Source organism: Marmota marmota, unplaced genomic scaffold (assembly GCF_001458135.2).
Source record: "Marmota marmota marmota unplaced genomic scaffold, marMar, whole genome shotgun sequence".
In the NCBI taxonomy this organism is placed as follows: Eukaryota; Metazoa; Chordata; class Mammalia; order Rodentia; family Sciuridae; genus Marmota; species Marmota marmota.
Genome location: NW_025999983.1, coordinates 7,089,495 through 7,111,159, shown reverse-complemented (window position 1 = coordinate 7,111,159; position 21,665 = coordinate 7,089,495). Strand labels below are relative to the sequence as shown.

The window sequence follows — 21,665 nt, the reverse complement described above, 5'->3', positions numbered from 1 at the left end:
AGAAAAATGTCACCTTTTCTCTGGTAATTTAATACTCGGCTTGCTTTCTGAGGCTTACTGTCTGTGTTTTCTAGGTACATTCTTCACATGCTTAACCCCAGTAGGAAATTATTTCAGATAAGTAATCATCTGCAAGCTCACTTAAAATAAAATTGTACCTTTCTAAACCAAAACTGATGATAAAATCCTCTTAAACTGCCAGGATTAGATGCCTAGTAATATGCATCTGTGTAAAACTCTTCCATTTCAATTATCTTCTCAGCAATTCTGTGAGGTGGACCAGCTACCGTTACCTCCAACATTTTTCAGATTACGATGACAAGTCACCACTGGCTGTGGAACCAAGATAAGAAGTGGTGTCTTATTAACAAATAGGAGAGTTTGCTCATGAACTTACACTCAGAACTCCCGTCTCAGCCTTGCCTTCTCTTCATGCTGTGGTCTACAGCGGCGGTCTTCAACGGGAACACACACACCCACTGGAGACTTGCAGGAACGGTCACGGCGGGGAAGGCCTGGGTGCTCCCAAGGCCTTCAGACCCCCACCGCACATGTGTCCTTCTTCCCCAAGGGGATCTGAGAACAGGAAGCACAGCCCTCTCCCTCTCACCAGGACACACTGACTGGGGTTTACAACCTCGGTCAACAGGCCCTGGGACAATCCAAAACACTGGTTTTGATATTAAGAAAGCGGTTAAGAAGTAAAGTAGCTAGTGACTGCATTAAATAACTTTTTGTAATCTGGGTGGTTTCCATTTTTTTTTTCAGTAAAATTGTATGAAAACTGGCCACTAGAGAATAAAAAAAATAATTTAGATGATAGATCAGGATGTGAATCTTGGCGCAAGACTGGGAAGGTCAAAGAACTGAGTGACACTGAGCTGTCACCAGCCTACACAGAGCCCTGCCGCAAAGGAGTCTGGGAAATGTGTGCCCTCATGTGCGTGTAAACACTCTCCATTCCCATGAGGGTCTTTCCACACACAAGTTTTCTTGCACCACAGATTATAAAAACGAAACACAGGAGAAGGACTGATGTTGAACCCCCTACTCATTCTAGTGATAAGACACAGAGTATAAGACCCAATGGGAGAAGCCACCCTTCCTGACATTCTACCGAAAATGTACAAGTACATTTACAACAAAACTTTACTTTTGTGTAATAATTATTTTTCAAAATCCACAACATCTTATGTTTTTCCAATTATGGTCTGAAAAAATTCTAATATTTCGAGACTTTTTAATAGCAGGAAATTTTTGAAACTCAAATTTTATATCCATGTAAAATTTATTGCACAAAGAAGTCTGGTAATCAATAAAAATTTTTCTATATAAATGACATATTAAGATAATAGCATGTGGAAATAAAAATAATCATTCAAAGAGAAAAAAGATCCATGTTGAATTTTAGACTGTCAACTAATTTCCGTTGGATGTTGGTGAGTAACCATTTAAGTACTATTGGATACACTAAAAAGAGGGCTGTAACAACAATGTTATTTTAGAAATCAATATTTATAGTATACTAGAAATTATATCCTTGATAAGTTATATAAACAAATAAATTATTGATATGTTGGTATAAAATATGCATGTGATTCATTTGCAAATTTTATTTAAGGAGTAGAGTAGCAAAAATGTTTAACAAGAGATAAGATGCTGTAAAGATTAACCTCCCTGATTGTCTCCATGCGTGTTTTCTTTATTTTCCCAGTTTGACCTTGTCTGTGTCAATGCATGGATGTTGGACCTCACCCAAGCCATCTTAAACCTTGGCTTCCTGGCTGGGGCATTCACCTTAGGCTATGCAGCAGACAGGTAGGTGCCGAGGTGACAACCTTTTACAGCAATATCATGCAATACATGCATATGTGCTTGTGATTCATATCCTTGAGTGAAGGGGCAGGGGGTAATTTAATAGGCCATACATTTATGAGCAGACACATGGGGTGGGTCAGAGAGTGAATTTAAAAATCTAGATTGAACTCCCAGTTTCCAGCTCAGCATAGAACGGGCTTAGAAGTTGTCACAAAGTCTAACAAGTATAAGTTGGACAAACTGGAAAATCAGCAGTCTTCATGGAGCTGTAAGAAAGTCGAAATCAGAGAGTAAACTTCAGGCCCCCGAATTGGAGAGACAGAAATACTCCTGAGCAGAAACCACGGGGGTGCCGGAGCTCTGGCAGGAAGGCTGACTTGAATTGAGGCTCAGGGTTTGAGACTTAACTCCAGGGGCCTGTGACAGGTGGGGGACACACTTATGTGTGTCCTGGAGCTCTCCCGGGCCCTCACGCTTCCACCTGGAGGGATGAGAGGAGGGGGAGGACCACACAGAAACATGTGGGAGCACTCTGCTCCCAACAGCCCACCCTCAGGGAAACTAGCCAACTAGAACCTCACCTGCTGGGGGTTAGCAGAACCTAAATGCCTGGGGAAGGAAAATGCCCAGCTCCAGTCGGCGCTAGCCTGCCATGCAGCAGGAGGAAATCCCCCCAGTCCAGCCCACCCTGGCCATCCTATCCAAGTAAGGGGAGGAAGAGATGAGAAACATTAGTGATGGTCAAAGTCCAGAGGCTCACTGAAAGACAGAGCCCTTGTGGGACTATGAACACTCCCCTCCCTGACACCGCGCTGCCATATCCCCACAGCCTATTTATAGCTGTTGCTTTTACTCAGTATATCCTGCCCGGCTATCAAGAAAAAATTAAAAGGCTTACTAAAAGCCAAGAAAGCAAAACCAAACCAAAACAACAATAAAACCAGCTTGAAAACAGACAGCAAGCATCAGAACCAGGAGCAGACATGGTAAGGATGTTGGAATCATCAACTAGAAATGTAACACTTTGGTCAACATGCCCAGGACTCGAAAAGCAGACAGTGTGGAAAACAGACGGGCAGTTTAATAGAGCTGGAACTTCTAAGAACCAAAAAGAAATGCGAGGGGTCAGACAGAAATAAAGAATGCCTTCATTGGACTTATTAGTTGATTGGCATGGCTGAGCAAAGAATCTCCAAGAGACTACTTCAGTAGAGGACACAAATCAGAAAAGCAAAGAGCAAAAAAGACTGGAATAAAACAGAGCCTGATATTCAATAACTGTGAGATAGCTACAGAAGGAAAGATGTATGCATGAGAATGCCAAAAGGAGAAGAGAAAGGGAACTAGAGAAATATTTGAAACCGTAATGACGAAGAATTTCCCCAAATGTGTAGATACAGCACGCTCAGATAATGCCAAGCAGTGATTGCCCCCACAATTGCATACAGAGGTATATCACCTTCAAACCACAGGGAATAAAGATATGGAAAAAAATCCTGAAGAAAGTCAGAGGAGAAGAACACCTTACTATAGAGGAGGAGCAAAGACAAAACTTACATTCAACTTCCTGTGTTGTCAGCTTTCTGTCACTGTGACAAAACACATGAGATAAAACAACTTAAAAGGAGGAAAGGTTTATTTTGGCTAACGGTTTCAGAGGTTTCAGTCTATGGTCACTTGATCCTATTTGCTTTGGGGCCTGAGGCAAGTCATACATCATAGAGTAAAGTCCATGGCAGAGGAAACTGCTCACCTTATGGTGGCTAAAAAGCAAAAAGAGGAAGGAAAGAATGAGCTAGGGTCTCAACATGCCCTTCAAGGACACATCCCAATGATCTAACTTCCTTCCACTAGGCTCCACCTCCCTCCCAACAGTTCCACCACCTCTCAGAAGCACCACCAGCGGGGGAACAAGTCAGACTTCAGCACAAGAGCCTGTGGGGGTACCTAGGATTCAACCCATAACACTTCTTAGAAACTGCAAGCAAGAAGAGAATGCAGTGAAATATTTAAAATGTTGGGAGAAAAAAAGCTTTCAACCCTAGAATTCTGTACTCTGCAAAAAACTATCCTTCAAAAGTGAACAAGAAATACTCTCTTAGACAAATGAAAACTGAAAGAATTTGTTGCTAGTAGACTTCCCTTGTGAGAAATGTTAAAAGTTCTTTAAAGTGAAAGAAAAATGATACAGTTCAGAAACTCAGGGCTACAAAAAGAAAGGAAGAGTATTGTAGAAGCAATAAGTGAAGGTAAAATAAATTTTTATTCTCAATCGATCTAATAAAAAACAATTTATTCAAAACAATAACAATACAATTGATCATGTGCTTATTATATATTTATAATATATTATACATATGTATATGCTTATTTATGTTTATGTATAAGTAAAGTAAGTGACATCAATTATACAGGGGAAAGGAGAGAGGAATAAGAATTATTTTGTTATTATAAGGTATTTGCTTTAGCAATGAAATGGTCTAGTGTGGCTTGAAAGTAGATTTGGATTCATTGTAAGTGTATATTGAAAACTTAACCCTAACCCTTGCCCTAACTATAATCATTAAAAATGTTTAAAAAATAAATATAATTGAAAAACTAAGAAAGAAGAGAAAATGGAATAATATAAAGTGCTCAACTAAAAAGGCAGAAAAATTACAGAAAAAAAATAGGAACAAAGAAAATAGGAACAAATCTGGTAGATATCAATCCAACTATATCCACAATTACTCGAAATGATCTAAAGCCATCAATTAAAAGTTAGAGATTTTCAAAGAGGATCAAAAAGCAATACCTGGCTGGGCATGGTAGTGCATGCCTGTAATTCCAGAGACTCGGGAGGCTAAGGCAGGAGGATTATGAGTTCAAAGCCAGCCTCAGCAACTTAGTGAGGCCCAAGCAACTCAGCAAGACCCTGTCTCTAATAAAATATTTTTAAAAGGGTTGGGGGCAGCTGGGGCTGAAGCTCAGTGGTAGAGTGCTTGCCTCCCACATGTGAGGCAGTGGGTTTGATCCTCAGCACCACATAAAAATAAATGAATAAATAAAGGTACTGTGTCCATCTACAACTAAAAAAATATTTTTAAAAAGGGTTGGGGATGAGGCTTGGTGGTTCAATCCCTGGGCTCAATCCGTGGTACCCAAAACAAACAAACAAAACAATACCTGACTCTATATTGTCCACAAGAAACCAACTTTAAAGTCACATATAGATGAAAAGTAAATGGATGCAGAAAGATAAACTGCCGCAGTCCGGCTGCAGCAAAATAACCGGGGGGTGACGAACAACTTGTGTAGATTGATACAGCTGGAGTGGGAGCCGTTTATTGTAGGACAACAGAGGTATTTATACATTCCACACAGCTTATCTTAATTAACATAAAATAGATACAGCAGTCAACCAATAAGAAATCTCCACACTTAATCGCTCGCTGGCGCCGCCTCACAAACCACTGCCTCTGGCAAAATGCCAGGCGCCATCCAGACTTGTTTACAGACTCTAACAATAAACCATACTAACCCTAACAAGGGGAGAATGGGAATTGCTATGGTAATATCAGACAGCAAACTTCAGAACAAGGAAATTTATCAGATAGAGAGAGGGGTCTTTCATAACCATAAAAGGGTCAATTCTCCAAAAGCACAGCAATCCTGACACATATATGCCCAGCAACAGAGCAGCAAAACAGAGAGGGCAAAAATTGATAGACTTTAACACCCTTTATCAAAAAATGTAAAGTCCAACCATCAGAAAATCACTAGTATGTATCAGAACTCCACGGTACCATCAATCAAGTGGATGTAATTGACGTCTATAGAGTACTTCATCCAACAAGAGCAACGCACACATTTTTCTCAAACTTACATGAAGCATTCACCAAGATAGATCCTGTTCTGGACCATGAGAACCACTTTATCAAATTTAAAGGAATAGATTTCATATTATGTCTGCTTTCAGATCACAGTGGAATTAAGGTAGAAATCAGTAACAGAAGGCTGTGAAACTCCAGAATACTTGGAGAGTCAACATCATACTTCTAACTACAAATGAGTCAAAGAAAAATCATCAAGAAAAAGTTTAAAAGTATCTTGAACAAAATGAAAATGAAACACAACTTATCAAATTTTGCAGATTCTGAAAAAGCAATGCTTAGAAGAAAATTTATAGCATTGGTACATCTACTAGAAAAGAAGATATAACTAAAATAAATAACCTAAGCTTCTGTCAAGAAACTTGAAAAAGAAGAGCAAATTGAATCTGAAGCAAATAGAGGAGAAAGGAAATAATACAAATTAGAAATAAAAAAAAATAAATTAATGTAATCCATTACATCAAAAGGCTAAAGAAAAAAATGCAGAATCATATTAATGCAAAACAAGGCATTTGACAGAAACCATCTCTCATTCATCATAAAAAAAAAATCTCAGTAAATTAGAAATAAAGGGGTACTTCCTCAATGCTATGATTTCTACCAAAACCCCTCATGGCTAACATTATAGTTAATGATGAGAAACTAGATGCTTTTCCTATTAAAATCAGGAACAAAGTCAGGATGTGCCTTCTCATCACTCCTCTTCTTGGCTAATGCAATAAGGCAGGAAAAACAAATGAAAGATATACTGATTCAGAAAGAACAGATAAAATTATCTTTGTTTATAAATGACATGATTGTCTATATGGAATATCCTAAAGAATTATAATAATCAACAACAACAATAAAACTCCTAAAGCTAACAAGTGATTATTGCAATGTTGCATGATATAAGGTTAATACACAAAAGCCAATTGCTTTGTGATATATCAGGTATGTACAAGTGAAATTGAGTTTAAAAACAAAATACTGTTTACATTATTCCACAAAATGAAATACTTAGGTATAAATATAATAAATGTATACATATAAGATTTATATAAGGAAACCTATAAGACTCTGATGAAAGAAATCAAAAGGGAACTAAATAAATAAATAGTCATTCCAAGTTCACAGATAGGAAGATTCAGTGTTGTCAAGATATCAGTTCTTCCCAATTTGATCTATGTATTAAATACAATCCCAACCCAAATCCCAGTAAGATATTTTGTGGATACAGCAGACTGATCCTTAGTTTATGCGGAGATGCAAAAACACCAGCATCACCAACACTATAGTGAGAAGAACAAAGTTAGGACTGACACTACCCAACTTCAAGACATATGATGAAGCTACCATGGACCAAAATCTGTGATATTGGTGAACTAATAGACAAGTGACACATAGGTCACAGAAGCAGAAGAGAGCCCAGAAGTATAAACGTTGTCAACCCATCTTTGACAAAGAAGCAAAGACAGACTTGTTAATAAATGGTGTTAGAACCATTGGACATCTGTATGCAGATGAATGTATGTAGACCCAGACCTCACACCCTCAGCAAAATTAATTGAAAAAGGATCACAGACCTACCCGTGTAACACAAAACTATAAAACTTATTTTAGAGCAGTGCCATTATTCTGTATGATATTGCAATGGTGGAAACATTATACATTTTTCTAAATCCTTAGCACAGGAGACACCATGAGTGAACCTTAATGTTCATGATGATGTTTATGATGACTGTTTATGATGATGTGTCACTTGCAGACTGTTTTAGTCAGCTGCTTCATTGCCATGACCCCAAAGACTGAAAAGAACAATTAGAGGGGAATTTTATTTGGCTCCAGTTTCAGAGGTTTGGTCCATGGTTGGCCAGCTCCGTAGCTCTGGGCCGGAGTGAGACGGATCATCGTGATGGAAGGACGTGGCAGAGGAAAGCAACTCGGGACATAGCAAGTGCAAGCAGAGAGAAAGCACTGTGCTCACCAGGGACGAAGTATAAACCCCAAATACATATCCCCAGTGACCCACCTCCTCCAGCCACACTAATCCATATCAGCGAATCAATCTATTGATTAGGTTACAACCCTCATATCTAAACATTTCACCTCTACACTTTCTCGCACTGTCTTACAGTCGAGCTTTTGGGGGACATCACATATCTAAACCGTAGCATAGGCTCATCCATCCTAGCAAAGGAACAGATGTTTTGCTGTGAATCTAAAACTGCTCTAACAACTAAAGTCACTTTTTTTTTAAAAAAATCAACATAAGCCAAGGTTTACTTCCATCTCTTCTCTGCCGGCTCAAGCAAGATGCACTATGTGGGAATTTCGTGGGGATTTCTGTGGAGGAAAACATGTCATCTAATGAAATTTCTTCCAGGTCATTAAGAACCAACTTCTCACCCAGCCAAATGTTTGACACAACTGAGCCCAAATTAACTGCAGACTCTGGGAATATTGTGTACTGAGCCCTGCTCCTTTTTCCTGAACTATTTAATAATAACTGCAAAATGGGTGAAAATAAAATTGTAAACTCACATCAGCTGTGAGCTCCAGAGTTTGAAAACTGCCTGCACATCTGCATCTCACTTCACACCGCCATCGCACTCTGGAAAAGGTGGAAGGGGGATTAAAGAGCAAGCACGGGAACCGGGAACCCTGCATTTAGAGAGCTCAGGAACTCGCCCCGGGTCATGTGACCGGTCACCAGTGGAGGCAAGATTCAAAAGGAGGCCGCCGGCTGAGATGCTCCTGCAACTCCTGCTAACCCTTTCCCTACCCCTTTCTCTCTGGGACTCCCATTCACAACCTGCTGGGAAGTGTCACATTTGGGCCACCAGGGAGACCATCTGTGAAGCAGCCACATCAGAGAGACAGTTTTATTGGGGAAACTGCCATTGCATGCTTTAATGCTGGGATACCACTTCAGAGGCCCGTGCTGGTTTGCCCTGCCACAGAATGAAACTTCCCCACCATCTTCTACCTTTCAACAGAGATGTGACGCAGGACACATTTTCTGTACCCACCACTTCTTTCAGCATCTCTAAAATGATACCCCCTCCCCCATCATGTGAAAGACCATGTGTAAGGTGTTCTCTTCTCTCTCTTTCTCAAAAAGGTACGGCAGAATAGTCATTTACTTAATATCCTGCTTCGGCGTGGGCGTCACCGGTGTTGTGGTAGCATTTGCACCAAATTTCCCTGTGTTTGTGATCTTCCGCTTCCTGCAAGGTGTGTTTGGAAAGGGGACATGGATGACTTCCTATGTGATCGGTAAGACCTCCTGCGCCCTCTTCCCGGTTGGGGAGCTAAGGTCAGATGGCCAAGAAGTGCCTGTGGTGGCCCTCCTCCACGTCCATTCACAGCAAGGACAGGTTTCCTTTCGGCTACTGCCATTGTTTCTACAAACTGGGGGCTGGGAAGGATTCTGGCTGCTGTAGCAACTGACACGCCCCTTCATTTTGGGAACCAAATACAAAATACCATAAGACCCCCGCTGAGCCACTCTGGACCACTCCCATGGTGGTTATCACATGTGTTCTAGCTTTGCTGTTTTAGAAGTTGATTTCTACAAAAATTTCAGTTTCTTTTTGAAACAACATGTTCAAAGTATTTTCTGTGTAGCATATTCTGTGCTATAGTTCAAGGTTACTTTCCTGTATTCTCAGATATCATGTCTTTAACTCTCCTTCCATATAAATAGAGAACTCTTTACCACGTGGGAGATCTATCCTAAAAATGAGGAGCCTATTTGTGGCCTTTGCTATCCTCCCTAACTAGAAAGTCAGACCTTCTGGGCGTGAGAGAAGGTCTGACTCTGCCACATTACTTGGAAGTGTCCTCGATGCCTTCTGACTCTCCTCCTAGTCCAGGACCAGCCACTTACTTCAAGTCACAGTGGATGTGTACCCGAGGAAATGAGAACGTTCCTCTTAGATTGTCCCTGCAGATTTGGGCTTCCTCTCTCTGGTGACTGCTACCTGTTACCCAGGCAGTGCCCACTCTGGAGACCTTTTGAAGACGTTGTTATAGGTGGAAAAAAGAGAGAGTGCTAGAGGGATCAGTCGTCACTGGCGGAAGCAGAAAGGGTAACTTTGAAATCTGAGACATTTTGAAATAGACCCAGGCCTTTGTGAATGTTCAAAGCTGTGGTCTTAGGGTAACTTGTCCCAGGAGATGAATAGAAGAGACCCAGAGTGGGAAGGGGCAGAGGAGGGCGGGAGTCTACCAGAAAAATTTAGGGAAATATCACAGAAATGAAAAGTCCAACACTGGGGAGAGAATTATTATCATTTAATAGAAACTATCTCTTAATAATAGAAATAAATAAATAATAGAAAATAAATAATAGAAATTTATTTATAATAGAAAATTATTTATGGAATTCATGTTCATAATGATTGTCCTAAGGGACTGTAATTGGCAAATTTTTTAGAGATACAGTGGTAAAATTTATCCAGTTTAGTATACTTATGTTTTGATAATTAGCATTTACTTTTCAAAACAATTGGGGCTTTCCTAAAGCCGAATGCTATACTCTTTGTGTTCCCCCCCCCCATGCCCAGTAGGGTGCTGGGCTGGGTGATTAAGAGGAAGGTGGCAGAGAACAGAGGGAGAGGAGAGCAAATGTGGTCCTGGAAAGAGCATCTCTATCGTTTCAGAAAACATGGAAGCCTCGGGTCCTTGAGTTCTGGAGCGCTCTGGCAGTGCTGATGGGTGTAACAGGTGTAACGTCTTTTTGCTTGTTTATTTTGGAGCTGATCTTGAGCTTCCCTAACCTCTTGTGTTTGTTTTCCCTCAGTGACAGAAATAGTAGGTTCAAAACAAAGGAGGATTGTGGGAATAGTGATTCAAATGTTCTTCACCCTTGGAATCATAATTCTTCCTGGAATTGCCTACTTTATCCCCAATTGGCAAGGGATCCAGCTAGCCATTACGCTGCCCAACTTTCTCTTCCTCCTTTATTACTGGTAATGTTGTTTTGGTCATTATCATGCTTACACTTACCCCAAGGAAATGTAGAATCCAGACCAACACAAAAAATGCTAGTAGCAGGGAAATTGTCCAGCATCTTCAGAATGGCTATGGGCTTTGAGAATTTTTAGATAACTTGAGAATTTAAACAGATAACTTATTAATGATTTGTCTCATAGTTATCACCGAAAATAATAAAATGCCAAAACAGAAAGTTCTAAATAGAGTTTTGCATTATATGTTTTCTTCGCTTTTTGATATCTTAATGAAAACCATAAGGCAACAGCTACATCTGCCCAGTATTTCAACATGCAGATTAAATGCAGTGAAATCAGTTTGCTTCTCTGTATGCTCTGTTAAGCAAATTAGCCTTACTTGGGAATTCTCTGAGGAATAGAAAATGTTAAGAACATCAGAAAATTAAATTATCAAGAAACCACAGGTGTATGCACTTGATGCTTATTAGCATGAATATATTTTAATCATTCCTCTCATTTAACTTTAAAATATGGACAAATCAGCTTATATAAATCAAGTTGTTAACCTTTTCTAAGTGCTTACTAAATCAAAGTTCTTCTCAAATATGCATCAAGGATACTGTGATGGACTATTTTTAAGAGCAATGCAACATTGATTTTCATGAGCAGTGATCCATTAATCAAGTTAGTGTGTTTTCCATTCATTATACATTTGCCAAAATTATCTCTATGTTTTAGATAGCTTATTATTAGCTGAGAATTGCCTCAACTTGTACCTAATTGCAAGACCCATTCTAATAGAAAACCTGAAGTCATAAACTTTCAGATTTTGAAATTTGTAACTCAGAAAACCTCCTTCTTTGCCAGGGTGGTCCCTGAATCTCCCCGCTGGCTGATCACTCGGAAAGAAGGAGACAAAGCCTTAAAAATCCTGAGGAACATTGCTAAATGCAATGGGAAATATCTCTCACCAAATTATTCAGAGGTAATTTTATTTATTACTAGTAACAAATATAGTGAATTAATTTGTCCTTATATACTCAATTTTGCTTCTTAAAATCATATGTGTATTCTAAAAATATGACTAAATCATTCTTAGATGAGGCTAATTGATCATTCAAGTCCTTATTTTAATAGTTGCACCAAGCTACTTGAATCATTATGCATTATTTAATGTAGCCCTCACCCTATTCACTGATTCATCTTGATGGCACAAATTGCACATCTCTCCTTGACATTCAATTTAGAGAATGTTTTGTTTTTAAATTTAGTCTTGGGAATAGTATTTGTCCAAACCAGAGCTCAAACAATCATGTGATATTTCAGCTTTATTTTCATCTTCCTTCCTACCTTTTTTTTTTCTCCCTCCATTCTTCCTTTTCTCTAGCAAATATTTTTTGGGTTTCTCTTTATCCCTGCCCTGAAAGGAATGGGGGAAAATTAAAAGCTCATTCTTTTTCCTTGGGAAGATGTGAAATGCAGTTGAGATATAACACACATGGCTGAGGCTACCTTCGAGTAATTGGAGAAGAGCATGTAAAGAGATATGTGACCTCACTTTAGCTGCAAAGGCTAAGTAAATGCAGAGTACTGAAAGATTATTATAAGAAGAATACTAAGCCCGAATTTGGGGAAGACGTAAATCTTGATTTAAAACTGGAAGAATATTAGGCTGCTGACATTGCTTTCTTCGTAGTATTCAGTTTGTTTCAGTAGAAACGTTCTGATAAGAGTCTTTGTTGGCTTTACCATCCCTTCCCAGGTTCCCCAGAACTTGGGGAAGTATCTGGATTTCTGTCTTCTCCCTTCCTTCTTGCGTGAAGTGGAGTGCAGGAGTTGCTGTGCTTACAAAGGTTTCCACTGGCCAGTTGTCACTGTTGCACGGGGGTTAATGAGGAACCTCCGGGTCCACAGATACACAAGTGTGTGCAAAATCGATTCATTTTCCAACCAGTGGGACTAGCTGGTCATTGTCCTTATCTGAGTGTGCACATACAAGCTGAGAATTCCTTTAAGTAAAAGAAATATTCCACAACTCTCCTGGCTTGCAGGTCCTCACAGTGAGATCAAAGCTATGATCATGTCTATGCTGTTTTAATGGTCAAGGGGATGTTTTTGCTATTCAGTAAGCAACAACCTGAAGATACTGCACATGTAGTCCCAGAGGTGAGCAAATGTCAGATCTAGGTCGAGGGTGATAAGCATATAGAAACAACAGGTAAGCACTGACTTCTGAGATAATATGTTGCATGTGTCACTGTGGCTGTCACCAAGAGACCAGTCTGACCCAGAAGAATCTTCTGTTTGTATCCTCTGGGGCTCAGCTTCAGTGCTGCTCCCATAGAACCCCGACCAGGCACCCAGCTCAGGAGCACCTTGGAGATCATTCCAACGGGGAGGTAACTCAGTGTTCTGCATAAAGGTGCTTCTAAGAGACCATGAACTCACTGGGGACTCGTGGCTGCCAAGCCCTGGTAGCTCCAGTTTGAAACCATTAGACAGAGGGTCTTCAGAAGGCCAGGTTCAAGTCAGACACGGTCCTAGGGAGTTCACTGTAGTACCTTGCTACCGAGGTTGGTGTTTCGTTACCAAAACTGAGTGTTGGGTTTTTGTTTGCTGATTATCTAATTTTGTTACTCCAGTGAGTTTTCACTTTATTCGTATTTTTTTCTCCAAAAAAAATCTTAACATGTGAAATTTCAAACATGTTAAAAAATAAAGAACACAGTTTAACAAATCTCCACCACCCAGATCCAGCAATTTCCAGCTCCTGACCAATCCTGTGTTCCTCCTCCACCTCCTGATTCAGAAACACATTCCAGCCAGCCTGCCATTGCGTCCTGTGATGTTGTCCTCTAACAGAAACACACACATGCTTACTTAATTCTGGGAGGACATGGACACCATCCTCAGGACACTGCTGAGTGAACAGCAAAATATTTCAGTTTGACTTTCAGATTTCAGTACAAGTATCAGAACTGTGATCCAGCTATGAGGTCTGACAGCTGTGGTGAGAGCAAATCAGGAGGGCAGTGATATATAAAATACAAAGATAACCCCAGTGCCATTGTTCCAACAGTAAGTCACCCATAATATCAAATACTTCAGTGTTGCCATTCCCTGATGGTCTTGGAATGTTTTACAGATTCCCTGGTGCCTTGGGCTCCTCATGAAGTTTGTATATTAAGGTTGTTGGAGTATCTCTTCCAGTTTCTTTAATCCATAGGTTCCTGCTCTTTTTTGGTTCTGAGTGATTTGAATATGAAGAATCAGGGGTGGGGGTGGGGGTGGGGGTTGGATTTCTATAGAAGTTTCCTCGGGCTACAGTTTGTTGATTACATCCCTTAGGATGTAGCATGTTCCTGTCTTCCCCTGTAACTTGGTGGTGAGAGCTAGGGTTTAATCAGTTGAGGTTGGATATTTCTGGCTAGCCTTGTTCTAAGGGCTCAGCGCAGTTTTGTTAGAGATACTTCATGTCTTGCAAGTCTCTTTGGGGATGTCACTGCCATTGCCGATCACTGCCTGGATGGATGAGCTCATCAGTGGTTGCAGGATGATAGTATTCTCGTTTTGTCGGGATTTCTTCATGCATTTCTGGAATACTTATATAAAGACCTAATTTTCTTATCAATTTTTGGTTACCTGAGACAGTTTATCCAGAAAGGCAAGGACACATGTGTAAGTAATTCTTCTTACTTTTCAAAAAAATGAATTGGTCACCTACATTCAAAGGTGTTCAGTGAATTGTGTGGGGTTTTTTTTTTCTATGCCACATTATAAACTCCTGGATTTAAATGTATTACATATGTTTCAACCCTTTGCTGTTATTTTGGTGGTGCCCATCTTTGGGCAGGCTAAGCTTATTTGTGTGGGCTCCTGAGCTATACCACATCTCTGGTACTTTCTGAACAGTTTCTACTCTCAGTACCATGAGATTCTCCAGACCCATCTTCTAAGTCCTAGTTTTTTCTCTAACAACTACCTATTTCTTCAAGAGTGCTTTGGTTTTCAAAGTCAAGTGTCTCCAAATAGAAGCTATCCATTTCTAAGCTTTCTAATTGCACAACATAAACAGAAAAGCAATGTGTTGTCTTCAAAAACGGAAGGATTTGGCATTTTCACTGTAAAACACTGGCTAATAACTGAATTCAGCCACTTCAGAGGCCTGACTGTAGTTCTCTAAGTGCTGTATGTTCCCCCAAAGTATAATAATGTGCAAAATACCTTTACAATAACTCAGAATAGTGGCCAGCACACTGGCATTTTACTTGAACTCCAACACCAAAACCAAAGCAAGATCCTATCATAGATTTTGTGCAGTAATAAGCATGACCTGTATCAATTACTCATATGTCAGTGACTCAAACAAATATTGTCTGTGTCAATGTTAAGGTCGCCTTAAAATCTTGTGCTTGTGCACAGTTCAGCACTGGGCTGCATCTGGCGCTCAGGCTATGATCTCAGGGACACTCAGGCCCAGGGATGAATTGCCCAGCCCTCTCTATGTTCCAGAGCCTCTTCTCAGTAAATCCTGACTCTTAGAAGTTACCATTGTGTAAACTGCCCCATCTTTCCAGATCTCTCCAATCCCCACCTCATTTAGGATGCTCATCATGGGGAATGGAAGCCATTGGAATGGATTTGAAAGAATCCATAGGATTCAAAGCAGCCTGAGGATAGTTGGCATCTCTACATTCTCCGGTCCTCAAAAGTGCCTCAGCTGCCTGCCAAGTCCAGCTGGTTCTGTTACTGGCACCAAGACTACTGATACATTTAAGGGATCCTGAGGACCTAGCTTACAGCTATCCAAGGATGCGCTCATTTCCAGATGATAACCTAAATTTCACCAATCTCCAAGACTTTGGTAATGGAAGACATGGATGACATAGGTACCCTGGGTTTGATTCCCACATTCAGCCAGGTGGATTACTCTGTGGATGGGTTGCTCTGTGAATAACCTCGGCTCTCTGAATATACCAACACTGTAACAATTATCCCCTGAGAAGAGAAGTCCAGAAATCAAAACTTATGGCAAGCAAGTGGTTTGAGACCAGGAGAAGTTTTGTAAAAATTAGAGAAAATCAAAGGGTACACAGGATTTTAAACAGTGGGTAGTTACCCAATGCAGAATAAGGATTAGCTTAGCAAGAACAATGGTTCTCAGCCTTTGAACACTTGCACACTATAATTTTTATGCATATTTAAAAATAAAAAGCAAGTTATTGGCTCATCTACAAAAATCACAGCACAGGCACCACAGGGTCTGGCAATGTGGTCAGAAGCAGCCACAGCTGTCCCCACAGACCCACAGAGCACACTGATGAAGACAATTGCCTTTGCCCCAGCCACACCTCTTTTGCTCAGAAGTTCTGGTAACTATGGAATTTTCCTTTGGTATCAACTTTGAATCGTTTTCTACCTCTCACTTGTAGCATGCTGTGTCTTGCCCTACATCTGGTCAGTAATGACTCAGTTCAGCTTTCCACTCTTCCATGATAGACATGTAATAGTTCTCAGCGTAGGTGAATGATGTGTGCATGGGTGTTGACAACAACCCTTATCTGAGGATATGGCTGCTCCCCAGGCATTGAAGGCTTGTGGATAGAGAAGGAATGAGTGAGAATTTGAGTATCTAGACTTTTTTTTGATAATAATAGACTTGGTCATTCTGTAAGTTGAATTAGAATTACTAAATTCTTAGTAATCTTTTCTTATCACGTTGTGATGTTATCTGTGGGACCTTGTATTAATGTTCCAAATTGTTCAAACCCTCTCTGTAAGAGGATTATGCAATGCCTCTCCCTAAGTTACATTTCCCACCTGGTGCCAGACTTGGCTACCTTACTTGATTGGGCTTTGCCCAATTCAGGACAAAGGTCGCCACGAGAACAGCATCCCCCAGATTGGTGCTGTTCCTCAGCCTGGGTCTCAAAATGAGCAAGCCACATCCTGACACGGAGGTGCAGCAGCTGCAAGTCATTGCCATATGGAACATGCCTGTTTCCTCAGTGACCTAGAGCATGGTGAAGGTGTCCTGATGTGCTGCAGAGATTGGGGGTACCTGTGCGTGCAAATGTGGTTGATGTTAACAGTGCTGATTCTGTTGTCAGAGTCTGGTCAACATATTTTGGTTATCCAGAGGGCTTGGGATTGAGGTAGATTAGATGTCTGTCTGTAAATATTCCCATGAGATGAAAGTACTTCTGGGTTCCACTGATGTTAGTTGTGACGGTGTAGATTGCTGTGACCTCCTGGTAGGTGGGATAGCCTTCCTGCCCTCTGACATTGGCCATGCAGTGTGCTTTGGCCGGTGGTAGATGACCAGATGCCATGCAGTCAAGGTTTGTGTGTGCTTATGTCGCTGGGCCTCGTCTCCGCACTTCAGTCATCACCATGAGGAGAATAGTCCCAGGCTCACCTAGTGGCCCCAGAGGCTGTTGACAGAATTGGAAGAGTTGCTCCATCAAAGATTCCCCAAACCTTTGTATCAGGAGTCTCCCAGCCCACCCCCAAATGTGAGCTATAAGCTCACATTTTATACTGGTAAGACCGATGGTTCTTATGCAGCTTGATTTATCAATAAACACTGATGGATACACAGGTCGGACAGCCAGGGCCCCTGTGCTGAACTGGGCTGTGCAAACCCATAGGTAGTAACTTTGGCAGCATTTCTGGTTTTATTTTTGTTGTTGTTGTTCAAAGATTTTAAATACCTTTATCCTAAAAATCCCTCTACTAGCCTCCCACCCCCCATCATACCCCTCACTGTGTGGGAGATGCTCATAGAGAATATTAGGTGACAAGTCTAGCTAACAATGAGCCTCTGACACCACAGGACTGCATAGGTCCATATGGGTTAATGGTATTTAAACACCATGCCACATCAATGAGCTCATAAGTTTTGATCATAACTTCCTTGTTTGCCTGTGCAGTTCATTGGTCATGGCTGATCTAGAGTTTATTAAAATGGAATTCCAGTTGTTTTGTCAATACATGCTCACTCATGGAAATGCTCAGAGGTGTTTCCCATGGCAGGATGTTTAGGGGATATCAGGAATGGACTTTTGAGCTTTCTGACCCACTCCTGTGAGCCCATTATTAGTATAAATGACCCCACCTTTGATACATTTCCAAAATATGAAAGATTAAAACCTCCTCAGAAAGTACTAGGCTGATTTTTAGATTGCCTCAGTTAGCAGAGAGATTTCTAACCCTTGATAGCTACTCTTTTTCTATATTTTAGTGAATTGTCACATAAACACTGTCATTGCTGCAGCAAGGGACTTTCCAGCTTTGGGAATATCTGCTTCTGACACTTCCTTTCAAAGAGGGATTTTCAGGGATGGGGCTATAGCTCAGGAGTAGAGCACTTGCCCTGCATGTTCTGGACCTTGGGTTTCATTCCCAGCATTAAAAAAAATAAAGCAAATTTGAAAACCTGCATACAAAGGGACATTTTATAAATGTAATTTTTAGTTCTTTGAAAACAGGCATTACATCATGAGTCTGACTCATGGAGCTCACTGGGGCTGTGAGGTATTCCAGTCCAGCTACTGTGCCTTGTTAACTGTTGTATTTAATTGTTAACTCAGATTTGAGACTGGAAAACTGGGATGCATCTCACAAGATTCAGAGAACATGAGTTAGGACCAGGGTAGGCCTGAGGTGTCTCCAGGCCAGACCTGTTTCAAAAATAAGAATATAAGACCCTCAAAAATAATAAAGGATACTGGAAAGGCAGTCACTGGAAACATTCAGAACTAAATCTGCATGCTTCCACTTCACAGAGACAATGGTACCAATCAAAGTCCTTATCCCTAAAATGACTCAGTCCCTATGCATACCATCACACTCGATTGAATTTAGAATATTTTTGAATGCTGAGAATGTCAGAACACTTGATATACCCAACTCAAAATGAACCTTTGTAGCCAAGAATTAATTTAACAGTATTTTTTTTTTATTTTTGGAAATGGCCTGGGTTCTATGAATGGACTATATCTAAATGCATTTTTTTAGTTTCTATGACCATAACTTTTTAAAAATAAGACTACTTTTGAATAAATGGGAAAACAGATTATGCTACAATGAAATAGTTAAAAAAGAATAGTATTAATAAGCTATAATATCTAGAGTATATCAAGGAGCCTGACTTCCTTTCCCAAGCTTAGTAATTAAGAAGTTTCTTTCACAGAAGGAAATTCCCCCTCACAGCTTCCAGATCACTGGCCTCTCATTCAGCCATACAAATGCTGGGGGGAAGGGGCCCAGAGCATCATATGGCTTTAATTGAATTGGAAATGCAAATGACATGTGCCATAAAGAATGAGAGGATAGTCTGGGAGCATGCAAGGCTAACTTGAGATGCCTGCCAAAAAGCAGCATTTTTTTTTAATTTTTTATTGTTGGTTGTTCAAAACATTACAAATNGTTTCGAGAACTATGTTGAACAGAAGTGGAGAGAGAGGGCATCCCTGTCTTGTTCCAGATTTTAGAGGGAATGCCTTCAGTTTTTCTCCATTCAGAATGATGCTAGCCTGAGGCTTAGCATAGATTACTTTTACAATATTGAGGTATGTTCCTGTTATCCCTAGTAAAAAGCAGCATTTTGAACAAGGAACTGTGGGCAGATGGGGCCCCCTCTGTCACTCACTCTCACGCATCTTCCCTCTTGCAATAAATGGGTCATACCTTTGTCAAAATCTCGCCATTTCTTTTTCATACAAGTTAAAGCTTGAGCTGTACTCCTCCCAGTCGTCTCTGCAAAAGGGAAACTGAGTGTTAGAGTTCTAGAAACTTCATGTGCACCTTCGAATCTGCCAATCCTGGTGTCTGGTGACACAGCCTGAAGAGGTAGTGTTTAAACAGAACCCGGGACAATTCAGGTGGGGTCCATAGGGGGACCACCAGTCCTGGCTTGCTCAGGATGGGGGCTGTTCCTGAAACTGGGACGTTTCTGAGCCCACGCTGAGCAAGAATCAGGCAGTGGGTGGAGTCGGCCACCCAACAGTGCTCGCCTTCCCAGCTGTGCTCAGAGGAAGGTGCCAAAGATTTACACTTACAGACTTCACAGCCCCCTTCTCAGTCTTCCCCAAGCCCTGAGCTCCAAGAAGACACTGGGATTCCTGGCTGGATTGGGGATGGAACCTGGAATGAATTTGCTAGACCATTCCCAGCATCTGGTGCAAGCTGCTGAGCCTGTGTGCCTGCCAGGCTTCCTCCACCTTCCTCGGCCTCTGTGTCAGGGCCTCACTTCTACTCTCCTACTCTCATTCTTTATCTGGTCCAGAATCCTAAGCTGCGAGACTGGGCTAAGGCCTTGCTGAATTCCTGCCTGGTCCCTCCTCAGAAGGCGGGATCTGGTTGCTTTCCTTACTCATCTGGTGTCCTGGAGCAAGATGCTGGCATGCTCTTGATGACAATTCATACCTTTTCTAGAGACTGCTGCTGCCCAGAGCTTATTCTCCAGAAAAGTCCCCAGGCCCTTGGCAATAGCGCCAACCAGGAAGACCTGATCCTACCCTCCCCCAGCGGGCCTCTGTGCTTGGGGATCTAGCCCATGGCTCAGTGGGGCTCAGAGCCAGAGCCCTCTCTTCCTGCTTCCTCTGTTCTCCCTGCTCTTCCTGCTATTGAGCATCTAGAAAACCTCACAGGCAGGACCGCACAGGTTCTGAGAAGGGAGAGGAGTCCACGCTCTGTGCAGTGACATTTAGAGCCTCGAGCTATGCAATCAGTGGTCTTCCCTTCTCAATAATTGACCTTCCTCTTGCCCTTGAGGAACAAGAGTCCTTTCCAACCCCAACAACCCTCCGTGTGCAGAGAAGCATCCTTCTTCTAGCCTAGCCCAAGCCCTGGTGGTAATGACACAAATTAAAATATAAAACCAAATCAATCAGCCTCACGGTCTTGTGGCTGATTGATGTTGGATGCTGTCTTTTGTGGGGATGGTGAAAGTGCCTAATTCAATTATTTGAATTCTGGGTTTCTGCCTAATAGAATAGAGGAACAAGTTCAAGTTTGCTATTTCTTTTTCGGTTCTGAGTGTTTGCCAAGGGAACAGCCCTCTGATCCCTTCTTTGTATCTTCATGCTCCAGCTATGAGACAGAGAAAGATGGTCAGCTTTTTCAAGTGTTCTGTTTCTGTGCCATTTGGCCTGTTCTTGTGGTTTTGGGCAAAACGAGTTTCTGCAATCTAAATTCCCTACTATGAGTAAATGAGAAAATGCACCTTCTGTGGATGCCTTCCTCGGTGGAGGCAATGACGACTAGCACAAGCCCCACACAACTCTGCCCAGCCGTGCCCTGGCAGGAGGCCCAGCATCGTTCATAATCCAGAGCTGCTTTTACCATGACGGCACTGCTTGCTTGATTTTGACCCATCAGAATAATTGCCTTTCTTTGTGAAATCATCTCAAGATCCATGGCCCACGGAGCAGGTGAAGCCCATTTAAATTCCCCCGAGCTAGACTGAATGCTGGATGCACAGATGTGCCCCTTCTGAGAAGATAAAACATGAGGAAGTTTCTTTACACAGTACAGGAGAAAGAACATCGAGATGTGATCTCTGCAGATCCCATCAAGAAAATAGTAAACAAAGCATCTGGGCTCCGTATTCATGGGATAAATCCTTTCTTCCCTAAAAAGAATTAAAATCAAGATCTCTCAACCATATGGCTGAGGGAAGAACATCTGGATTGTTTGGCGTGGGAGCATATCTTCATGTGGGGGCTGAGGATGGTCGTAGCTACTCATACAAACAGGACTAGATGGCTGGACCTCTCAGTTTGAAGCAAAACGTAGACCTGTGCTGTTTGCTGTTGGAGAGAAGAAAATATAGTTTAACATACAGAAAGAGAAACTGATGGAGAAGAAGCCTTCCCTCTCCATATTCTTAATGCATGTCTGATGGAAGATTTGAATAAAGGAAGCTCTAAAGAATAGAGGCCCATATGTTGGTTGCAGAACATAGGAAATGTTAGGAAAAATGACCCGGATGATGGGCACTTTTTCTGCTAGACAACCTCTCATGTAACAGAAA

The 21,665-nt window shown here is 41.3% G+C and overlaps 1 protein-coding gene across 1 annotated transcript in view; it reads left to right on the top strand.

Moving 5' to 3' along the window:
* Positions 1–1,609: 1,609 nt before the first annotated feature.
* Positions 1,610–21,665, top strand: part of Slc22a3 (solute carrier family 22 member 3) — a 48,745-nt gene continuing 28,689 nt past the window's right edge. Inside the window, exons 1-4 of the mRNA XM_015498613.2 lie at positions 1,610–1,818; positions 8,794–8,948; positions 10,477–10,645; positions 11,495–11,612. Coding sequence (XP_015354099.1) covers positions 1,742–1,818; positions 8,794–8,948; positions 10,477–10,645; positions 11,495–11,612 — 519 coding nt within the window. The 5' untranslated portion in view covers positions 1,610–1,741. The remainder of the gene's footprint in view (positions 1,819–8,793; positions 8,949–10,476; positions 10,646–11,494; positions 11,613–21,665) is intronic.